The 12064-nt window shown below is 34.8% G+C and overlaps 1 protein-coding gene across 6 annotated transcripts in view; it reads right to left on the minus strand.

Annotated features, from left to right (window-relative positions):
• Positions 1–5842: 5842 nt before the first annotated feature.
• The window catches only part of LOC141398051 (uncharacterized), an 80283-nt gene continuing 74061 nt past the window's right edge, over positions 5843–12064 (minus strand). For all 6 annotated transcript variants that reach the window (XM_073975171.1, XM_073975169.1, XM_073975173.1 and 3 more), the window contains one exon: positions 5843–9914. In XM_073975171.1, coding sequence (XP_073831272.1) covers positions 8470–9914 — 1445 coding nt within the window. In that variant the 3' untranslated portion in view covers positions 5843–8469. The remainder of the gene's footprint in view (positions 9915–12064) is intronic.

Raw genomic sequence — 12064 nt, forward strand, 5'->3', positions numbered from 1 at the left:
AATTAATTAATATTCCGCCATTTTTTTTTTTTCAACGGATGTCGTGGTTGATGCCCCTGTCAGGCATATTTAACAGTAACGAAATTCGGACACGTCCATCCATTATCATTGAGCTAATATGTTGACTCTGAACTCAATGTTTTTTTTTATTATGGTGTCCACGATTGTTCTTAACTGCGTAATTATCCAATATGAATCCGAAGCACTCACTTTAATCCGTCGAGGGCTGCATCAAATTGTATCTTATTGTGGAGACTTCTACTGATATTCCGAGATGGAAGATCACGCTGTTACTTCGGTTTTCTTGATAAAAAATGTTGATTATCGACTTTAATAATACCTCTGGCACGAAAATACAAAAATTGTTTGTTTTGATTGTCCACTGCTTCTCAAAAATAAACAAACTGTTTTGTTTTTGTAATGAAATGTCATGCAGTATTGTTGTTCTTATGGATTTGACACGCTCCTGTACAGACATACAGAGTTGCATTTACGTGTATGTGACAGATGCGACTACCTTTTATCATTCTACCATGAGTAAACTCGTTCCTTTAGAGAAACTTAACGTCTGCCTTCCCCTATCGCTAAGCTGTTTCTTCACACCAAATGTCTTAGAACCTTTTGAAATTCCAAGGATTTGATGGTGACATGAAGATTTCGGCGGTGGGATTTTCTTTATTTTTTGGACCTATAGATGTCCACAGACAACGAAACTGGGTGGAACCCAGCGATTTGCATTCACTTTCCTGAGATAAAATATCAATTTTTTTAAACATAACAATCAATTCATTTATTGAATAAAACTTTAAGTTGTTTTATGAGTTGAAATAAAGTATTAATTATGAGGAACAATGAAATATGACGAAATATGTACAGATGAGATGTCTATAACTGACTGACTGTGTACTGACAATGAGTAGAGAGAGATAATAACTTAAACTACTGATGCATGCAACCCTGCTATGATGCTGCCAGATTGTTGCATTTTATGTGGTAGTACTAGGGTTACCCTAATATCTCCCCTTTTAAGTTTGAACCTGGGTTCTGGATATTACTTCAACTGGTTGTCTTCTGTGGATGATTCATCTGTAGCTGTAGAATCTGTATACGGTAATTTAATGTTGAATTCTCGAAGTAATATATCCAAAGGTGATAATTTGTTTGATGAAGCAGAAGTATCGCCTATTTTTGTTTTAAGTTTATCTGCATGTACCTTGATGCGACTTCCGTGTTTGAAATTATACTGACTTTCCTTTTTCTGATTTCTGTCCATGACTGATGAACATAGATTTTTATAAACGTTGAATACGTTGTGAGTTTTTCTTCTTGAAGATGCTTTTGCGGTCGCGCCTTCCTCTTCCCTTTTTTTGAGTGCTGTTTTGACTTGTCTATTTGGTCTGGGATGAAAGTGAGCATTGAGTACTTGATAAACATTGTTAAATGACTTAGTTCCTGTGAACTTGATCTGATGACACCATTTCGCTATTGGAATATCCCATAGATTAAATTTCTCAATCCAGTCTATGCCTAGGACATTTAATGATTCCAATTTTGAAATGTAACAATCCACAATTTTTGATTTTCCTGCAACTGACACTTCTATTGGAAAAAGTTTTGCAAAAAATGTGAGTTTATTGCCACCTGCATCTTCGGCGGTGTCTGTGGTTTCAAATACATCCGGCTTTCCGATTCTTTTCCACGTTGATTTAGAAATTATGGTAATGTCTGATGCCGTGTCCAACTGTAGTTTCACTTGCTTTGAATTAATACTCACTGTAGCATATTTTCTTGCCTGCTTGATTTTGACTGGATCTGTTGTAGATACTGTTTTTGTTCTGAATTTTGTTTTGTTGGTTTTAAAATTCTGATGACTCACATTGTTCTGTTCTGAGTTTTGATCATGATTGGTTTTGCTCTGTTGAGGTTTGTCGTTGTTGTGTTTTGATTTGCTCTGCCTGTGCATGCTGTTGCAAAATCCTTCTTTGTGGCCAATCTGTTGACATTTTATACACTTATGCTTGGAGTAGGGGCAATACTTAGCATAATGCATATCTCCACAATACCAACATGTTGTTTTTGGTATCTTCTGTTTTCGTTGAGGCTTACCAATTTTGTTGCACTGTTTTTGGCTTCCCTCAATTAGTGCTGTGTCACTTTTCAAATCCAAAATGTTTTGTGTTTCATCAACTAGCTTTTCTAGGTTGACTACTTCCTTACTTTCATTGAGATGCCTTAATAAACGGATTCTGATGTCACTGTCTTGTGATGATTTAAGACCAAGTATGAAAATTAAACACTTGAACTGGTCTGTTGTTAAACAACAACAACATAACAACATCGAGTTTAACAAGTTCACATTGGAGATTTACACGACTGACGTATTCCTTAAAATCTTCATTTTCCATCTTTGTGATTTGGAGACACTTGTAACGTAGACTTAATTGTGTTTCTGTTCTGCCAAATAGTCTTGTAAGATGCTTGATTGTGTCTGCCAATGAAAGTTCTTGAGGTTGTTTTGGTAACACGAAATTCTTGAATCGTTCATGAATGTGATTGGACATTTTTCTCCACAAAAGTCCTACTTTGTCTGCATCGTCCAGTGCAGTTGCTTCCCTGTCGAAGATGTGTTTGAAACGATTGTACCACGATTCAAATAATAAACCACTGTCAGGCTCATAGTGAAAATCCGTCATGGAATTAGCTAAAGATTCCATGAGGTGAGCTTTTGCCACTGATGATTCACCTGAATTGATGATGAAACTGTGTTTGCACCTTGTTGTCCAGCGATGATTTGTGTGAGTTTGTTGAGCAAATCCTGTTGATTCGCAAGTATTTGTAAAATATTCGCTTGTTCCGACATGTTCTAGAGTCTGTGTGTTTTCAGCCGTTACAATTTTTTTTGAGACGCTGCAATTGTATATCTGTATGTGAGTACAGCAAAAATGATGAAATTCCCAACGTTGTAGTGGTGTGTGTGTTGACAGCAAAAATGATGAAATTCCCAACGTTGTAGTGGTGTGTGTGTTGAGCTGAAAAAAATGTCTGTATATGTGAGACTGCAAACTGTTGTTTGTGTGAGTGTTGATCGCTGAAGATTTCTTGAAAATTCTTGTTAGAATATTCCTGATGAACTTGCGCCTGTGCGTTTTTATGTTTTCCTTGAAAATCTTCCTGCCACAACTTTTATTGTGTGCGATGTCTTGATGTTATTACGCAGCCTTGTTGAAAGTTCTGATAAAATTGCGAAATTCTTTTTGTTACTTAGTGCTGTTTTCAATTCACAATCCTCGTCGTCAAATTGTTAGCGAGAATAATACATACATCTTTGTTCCAAAATCCTCGTCGCCAAATTGTTATGTTCTTACGGAGGTGGTCGATTGAATGAAAGACGATGTTTAAACATAACAATCAATTCATTTATTGAATAAAACTTTAAGTTGTTTTATGAGTTGAAATAAAGTATTAATTATGAGGAACAATGAAATATGACGAAATATGTACAGATGAGATGTCTATTAATTGGTGGTTGCAAAGTAACTGACTGACTGTGTACTGACAATGAGTAGAGAGAGATAATAACTTAAACTACTGATGCATGCAACACTGCTATGATGCTGCCAGATTGTTGCATTTTATGTGGTAGTACTAGGGTTACCCTAATAATATCGAAATCGGTTCAGATTTGGATATTGCTCCTATATATATTATCGGCCGATTTTGTGTATTTGATGCATCAAACACGATATACTCGTATGTGTCCAATGTCGCTGAAATTTGGGATGTCTGACGGAATTTTCAAAAATAAATGTGCCAAATTATATCGAGACCGGTTCAGATTTGGACACACTATATATGTCCACTTTCACTGAAGTTTGGAAAGTGTGATGGAATTCGTTCTAGAAATAAATGGGACAAATTATATTGAAATCGGTTCAGATTTGAATATAGCTCCCATATATATTTTCGGCTGATTTTCTGTATTTTATTCGTTCTAGAAATAAATGGGACAAATTATATTGAAATCGGTTCAGATTTGAATATAGCTCCCATATATATTTTCGGCTGATTTTCTGTATTTTATGCACAAAACACGATATGTATGTTCAATTTCAATGAAATTTAGAATGTGAGACGGGATTTGGTCTAAAAATAAAATTGACAAATTATATCGAGATCGGTTCATATAGGAATATAGCTCCCATATATATTTTCGGTCAATTTCATGCTATTTCTATGCCCGATAGAACTTGAAATTGTAAAAAATAACACAAAAAATTAAATTGTAATCAAAATTTTTTTATTCGAAAGACCAATACGTGACATTAACATTTGAAAATGATTTGGGGCATATGGGCACCGCGGCTGTTCTTGACGAAGTACATTCTGGACGTCCAATTTTTGGCCACTTTTTCGAGCACTGCTGGCCGTATGTCACGAATAACACGAACAATGCTGGCCTCCAAGGCATCAACTGTTGCTGGTTTATCAGCATAAACCAGTGACTTCACGTAGCCCCACAGGAAATAATCGAGAGGTGTCAAATCGCACGACCTTGAAGGCCAATTGAGAGGTCCACTTCTCGAAATCAACTTATCGCCAAATTTTGATTTCAATAAGTCGATGGTTGCGTTCGCCGTATTGCACGTAGCGCCATCCTGTTGAAACCACATCTCCTCCGGATCAATGTCATCCATATTTTCAAACAAAAAATCATTGATCATGGTGCGGTAACGATCTCCATTGACCGTAACCTCATTTTTGAAGAAATAAGGTCCGATGATGCCACCAGCGTGAAAACCGCACCATACGGTGCATTTTTCTGGATGTAATGGAGTCTGTAGGGTCTCTTGTGGATTGGTCTCACTCCATATGCGGCAATTTTGCTTATTAACAAACCCGTTAAGCCAAAAATGCGATAGTTAGATGGACGATTATGTACGCCATACAAATGACGAAGTCGTCTATAAGTTGCGCGAATCGACGACTGATTTTCAAAGTAAATTTGGATAATTTCGTAGCGTTGTTCAAGCGTGAGTCTATTCATGATGATTTGTCAGAGTATACTGAAACAAATAAAAAAAAGTTTCACCAAAATTTAATTTTTTGTGTTACTTTTTACAATTTAAATTTCTATCTAGCTTAAAAAACACCCTATAGTTGGGAAGGAATTGACCAAGGCTACAGCTATTAAGTATCATATCTTTGAGAGACTTCTTAAGATTTATATTTTATTATGATATATCTAAATCATTAGGAATACTTGTAGGCAGAAAACCTTTCGGAGGAGTGTTACCTCCTGAAACATACAAAAATACCATAGTAGCTCCATAACAACCCTGAATAGGTACATATATAAACGCCTTCATATCTCCTATATTTATTCGTTAAAATATTAAAAACGTTAATATAATTATGCATTCCATTATATTTTATCGTAGTCGGGGCAGAAAAGAGAAATATTTGTTATTTATTTTTGATTAAAAATATGTTTTGGCAGCAAATGAAGACATCAGTTGGTATTATTGTATCACCTTCTTTCTTGCACCATGGGTTACCGATAAGCGATCTTCATCCTAAAAAGACAATAATAAATAAAAAAGATCTTCATAATTTTTTGTATAATTCGTTTTCTATCCACAGCAATGAACTGGTAAAATTTTGCCATCGATTGCGGCTTTTAGACCAATTTCGTGAAAATTAACATTTGGCCCCATACAAATTTCTATGAAAAAGGCCCCAGTGGCACGTGTTAACTTATTCCGATTGTCCTCAAACTTTGGCAATCTTAAAATATAACAAAACTAACATACATAATTCCAAATTGATAAGTGAAACTACATTATTCAATTATATTCTTTATTAAATATTTAAAGTGTTTTAATACATGCTTAATACATACACATATATATTTTCGCGCATTATTTCTGTACAAATAAATTTCATTCATGTCGGTACAAAACCAAAATATAAGAACATTAAAAATAATGCCAAAATTACCAACTTAAGTACAGTAGTATTGATTGAAAGTAAATATTTTAAATAAAAGTTAAATAATATAAATCAAAACATGTTCGGTATGTACAAGATAAACTGACTTCCATTGAATTTTACTATTTACATGAAATGAAAAATTTTCAATTTCTAATTCATTTCAGTAGCCAGCGATTGATCATTTGCATGTTCAATGAGTGTGTAACATTTCTTTTGAAAGCGGTATAAGATGTTGTACATATCTATGTAGCCAATTGAGGACGATTAACCTACTCTTTCTCCTAACTCTATAGTTGAAGTATTTATGCAGATATCAAGACCAGGGGCTCAATTCTGTTTCTATGAAAATGTGAAATGAAAACGTTTATAAAGGAAAAAAACTGTCAAATGAAAAAAATTATAAATTTTTATAGAACAAGAATCCCGCAACAGCAGTGGAATTCTGTAACTCATTTTTCGAGTTACCGACAAAATCAGTAACACTAAAATGCTTATAATTTCGGTAATTGACGACAATTTTTGGTAAGATAGCGACTAAAATGTAGTAGTGTTAAATTCAACCGAATCAAGAGTGCTATCAACTTTAGTTAAAGCTTTCCTTTCATAACTTTGCGTTTTAATTTGACCGAGTTTTGTCGGTAACTCAAAAAATGAGTTACAGAATTACACTACTGGGGTTGTTTATAATGACTGTTGATTGACTGCAATAATGGAAAATCAAATTTTTGGGTATTGGAATCAATATTTAAATTCTTCAAATGAACCAACATTTCCGTCGCTTTATGCCAAAAATCCGAACAAATATAATTTGTTCATAGCTAGCGCGTTTCACCGGAATTAAAATTTAAGACGACCAAATTAGCTGAGTCTTCGGGTTTAAATGAATATGCTGTACTTTAAATCCAAAGTAAACACCACTTTCAAAACAAATGTACAACTTTTTGTTTTACTACACACCTTCGGATGCAAAGTTCTTTAACGATAAAATATTAATCTGATGAATATCATTTGCCGCTACTCTGCAAGAACCCCCTTACTGTTTTAATTAAATCTAATAATTCATTCGCTACATAGTTCCTTATCAGTATATATACATGTTTGCGTATTTATGTATGAATATATTTGTATTTATTAACTAGCCATAACACTAAAGAACAATTTTCTAAAATTTCAGTCTTTAACTTAACTTTTCTTAAACAAATTTTAATCTGATTTGTGAAGAAATCGAGGAACCAGTACATTAGACCGATTTGAGGAGAGTCGAAAAATATATAACATATGTACGTTGCTGTTTGGATTGTTGGGATGTTATCGGATAGACACCTTTATGAATATAAAAAGTGCATAGTAAATATTTGTGGATATTCACGCGATTTAATGCACAGTTCACGTCCGTGTGGAGTTCCGAATATTTTGGAAAACTGCAATGTTGATATTTCATTCGTTCCGGAAGCGAGATTTTGATTCCCATACGTAGTTTTCTACACTTTGGAAATCCTTAATATTTGCAATCAACTTCGTAGTTTTTTCTGCCCATTTAAAACCAAATACTAGGCCTACTATAGAACATCATTACAAGCTATCGTTTATTATTGTTTGGGTATTAACAGACATAACACAGACATAAAGTTCACTTTTAACTTTAACGTAATCTGATAACATGAACCCATTCGAAAAATCCAACATACGTATAGTAAATGTAACTTGTAACAACGGCCTTCAATTTTACACATTGGTTCCGGATCTAGGGTTCAAACTTATATTCTTACAATGAGTTGGCGATTTGTGTTTTTTCATGCTTATCTCTCCATCTATGAACGTAATTCTGACTTACAAGGCACATTTCGAAATAAACAAAAATTGTTGTCTTATGCTACTCTATTTTATCTTATTGGTTGTACCTAAAATTATGTTTTACTTTCACGATGTAGAATTATACTTGGAAATTAACTAGAAGTGTGGCTAGGATGGACCAACCAATACCAATTGAAGTGATTTCCCCAAAAAACGTTGGTTACCATTAGAAAACCGCATAAAGAGTTATATAATATTTGCACATAGGCTGATCTTCGCATTTGGTATTAATGGCAACATTTAGGTAAACTTAATAGGGGACTCGTGCAAATCGTTTACTGGGCATGTATGCTACTTGGCAGCTATTTCAGATGTTCAAACTTAAGGTATCATTCATTATCTTTTGTAACGAATTGCTGTGGATATTCTGTTAGCAACGTCGTCAATAATATTTTTTACGGTTTCTTGGATTGTAGCGTTGGTTTGTTTTGGACTAACAATACTTGGAGATAGATTGCTACAATTTTCTTTCGGATTAGCACTGAGTTGTCCATTGCTGGTGTTACGGTTCCTATTTAGTTTAGCCACACTTGTGGCGTTAGTTGGTTCGCTAAATAGCTTTTTACCCCCCCGTAGAATGCCCCACCATGCTGGCATGGTCAGAGACCACCAGGAATTCGGTAATCACCGTTCTGAAGAGTGCGTTGTTGAGCCATATCCACTGCCGTATGTGTTCGAAGAACGCCGGAAGAATCCCAGCGTATCCAGTGCTTTAATGGTGCGTCGAATCAGCTCATCCTTGTACTTCCATATTGTCTTGTCCTCTTCGGAGTTTTCCCTGAACTCTTCACAAGATTTCTTTAAGGTGTTAACACAGTCTGCCCTATAGTGTTGTAAATGAGCATCTTTTGTATCCACAGGATAGGATTTGCACACACCGCCTAAACACGCTAAGGGAAAGTGGTTGTGCAGAGTCAGGACCTTCTCGGGATTATGGAAACATTTGACATACTGATTGGGCTTCGTGTAGTTCTTCGCCCGGTAGACATGCTGTAACATATGCATGTATTTCGGTATATCCTTGTGCCATCCATGTTCATGTTGCTGGTCATCCAAGAAATATACGTTGCGGAAATTAAAACTATGATATCCCTCAGGTCGTACTTTTAGGGAATCTGGAACTACCTTAGCCATCAACTCCGACCACAGAACAAAGTTGCCTTTTGGCATTATAACTTCGTCTATATCGAGAAGCGCAATATAGTCGTAAAGGTATAAATTCTTGTATAAACAATCGTTGTAGGGTATAACTTCGTTCTGTCGTTTGTGATTAGTCTTCTTAGTTAAGTAGAGATGTTGGAAACCGGGCACGTTAGGTTGGCCACCCGGCAATGTTAGGGGTATAACTCTCACTTTGCCCTCCTGCTCGTAGTGATTGAGAACCTTTGAAATATTTGGATGTACTTGTAGATTGTAGAAGAAAATTTTATCAGCTCCCAGCATGTTTAAAAGTTCAATCCACTCGATCAGTCGCACAGACAAATCGTCGTATAGGAAGTCCAAGCCCTTGACACAGACGGCAAAGCCTTTCTTCTGATCATCGGGGGGTCTATTGTAGATAACTCTTAAATTGTTTGTGGCTGTGTCGCATTCTTTCTCGACCATCGATACAGAACTAGGTACCACACCGTGGAAGGGCTTAGGAATCTGACATGCGATCAAATATGGCTGGTAAATGCCCTGCTTGTAATTACCCCATTTGTTGTACCAGATATACTTGTACTCGTACGTCTTTACAATGAATGGCTCTTTTTGGCCGTCGAACCAAAATTGGCAATAAGTCTTCACTTTCGGTTCGATGCGGTCGATCATTCCCAGAATTCGAACGGTGGGACCCAATAGTGAATTTTTCCGAATATCGTAGTAGGCTCCAAACAGCTGAAAAGTGCCATTACTGGTTCGCATCGTTTGCCAATAGATATTATTGAATTCCAGCTCAAATATCGATGGGTACTTTGCACATGTAGACGACTTTTGTTGGAGAAAATTTTTATTTTTGCTCCAGTATGCAATAGGCAATGAGGGTATCCTTGATTCAACATCTCTCACCAGCTGATCGTCATCCATAGCTGAAAGAAATAAAAAACAACATTTAATTGATATTCAGGTATGTGTAAGAAACTACATATGTATGTATGAATGTGCATGTAAAAAATTTGCCAAATTCTAAAGATGATTGTACCGATAAAGGTTTTTTTTTTTTGTTATTTTGCCAATCAAAAAATGCAATAATTTTTTGGACTGGTTTTTAGGCCAAAATTCGACTTTTGCACTTTTAATAACGCTAGTTTTCTAATTTGTTTTGAAGAAAGAACATGTCAAATTATAGGGATATGCAATTTGTTTTTAAAAATATTGAAAACTCGCTGCATAATTCGAACCCAAAATCAAAATTTAGAAGGCAAAGTAAAAAATATTGAAAAAGATTAAAAATCAGAGCAGAATTTAAACGCAAATTGTAAGCGTTTGGTAATAACCAAATACACATCGTCGGTATCATGCTTAAGTGTTCCATACGCCATTTGCCAGTTGTGAGATAATCACATTTTAATGTTTTGCGTCACAACTGCGGAGCTGACTAAAGAAAATATTTATATTTTTGACTTGAAATATTAAAAATAGTATATAGAACATATTTGCAAAAATATAAAGGAATATGTATTGGAATATAAAAGTTATAGATTAAAAAAAAAAAGAATTTTTGTCGATTTGTTCCACACACTTATGACATAAATGTGATATATTGTAAATCACATGGAACAAAGTGACAAACATTTTTTCACCTTTGCCTCAATAAATTAAATACCACTAAACCGAAAATTAATGTTTTGATTTTTGAAATGTGTTTTTAAACTTGTAAGTTTTTAAAATATTAATTTCATAACTGGAAAAAGTTTAAGATTTCTCGTCGATGCGTGGATATCTCGGAAACTGGAGAAGATAGGAGAAAGCCGACTAGAAATTCAGAAAGAGCGTACCGGAAAACCCTAGAAACAACCTGTATCTCAAAAAGTAAAAAATGGCGTATGGAACACTTAAGCATGACACCGACGACATGTACTTTCTGTTTTAAGATACAATTTTCTTTAAAATGTTTGTTACTGTGGAAAAACTTTTCATATACGATACAACCTAAGAATTTTTTCTTTTGCAAATTTATAGTTTTACTAGCAAAGTGCACGCTACTGCGGAAAGAATATAAAAAACAAATAAACAATATTTGGAAATGGCGAACACTGCAAATTTTGTTGCACTAATACCAATTTTAATCAATATCACTGTGCAACACGAAAATTATTAACCATATTCTGACACAGCAGTGTGATAGAACACCAAAAATGAGAAGACATGTGTCTCGCCGTTTTTCCCTATCTCATCAACTTTGCGGTTATAGGCCTCCAAAGGTTTGAGGCTTTGATTTAAAAAGGGTCATTTAGTCAGGACTATATCTTCTAAACCGTTAGGAAATTTGAATTTATCACGAAGGCAAAGTTGTAGCTCTTGTTTTTTTAAGGAACAAAATTTGTGAACACATATAATCCATCAAGCTTCATCTGCAAGGTCAAAGTCGCCATGGTCAAATTTCTTGTAAATTTTTTTTTCAAGTTTTGCTATACAGATTTCAAACCGATCAAATTTGAAGCAAACAATCAAAAAAAAATTTACTTCAAATCTCAATACGAATATACGAACTCTGTAGAAAAGCATCCTAATGGTCAAAATAGCAAAACAATTGCGATTTTTAACCTCTTTTCTCGGCTTCTGTTCCATAGATGTTAAACCTTTTTAAATACAAGAAAACAATCAACCACAATATTGTAGCAAAGGCATCAATAAACAACTTTCTGGAATATGCGAAAAGTCTATGAACGGTTCTTAATGGTAAAAATAGCAAAAATCTTTTGAAAATATCCAATTTTTATACTTTTTTCTCTGACACTGGTCCAAAGATACGCAACCGCCCGAAAAATTAAAGGTACAGTCAACTACAAAAATGTACCTTAGATTTCAACAAACAAGTTTCTAGAACAAATGAAGATTCTAGGAACGATTCTTCAACCTCAAAATTCGATTATTTTAGATCATTCTCTCCTGTTCAGGTCCGTAAATAACAAACCTTTAAAATTTCCTTGTGTTTTTAACAGTTCGATATTTCCAAACCTGAGCAGGGAGAATGTTAAAAACATTTAATTGTTCGTGAATTTCAGCCCTAAGAATC

Source organism: Musca autumnalis, unplaced genomic scaffold (assembly GCF_047663935.1).
Source record: "Musca autumnalis isolate F117 unplaced genomic scaffold, ASM4766393v1 scaffold_3, whole genome shotgun sequence".
Classification (NCBI taxonomy): Eukaryota; Metazoa; Arthropoda; class Insecta; order Diptera; family Muscidae; genus Musca; species Musca autumnalis.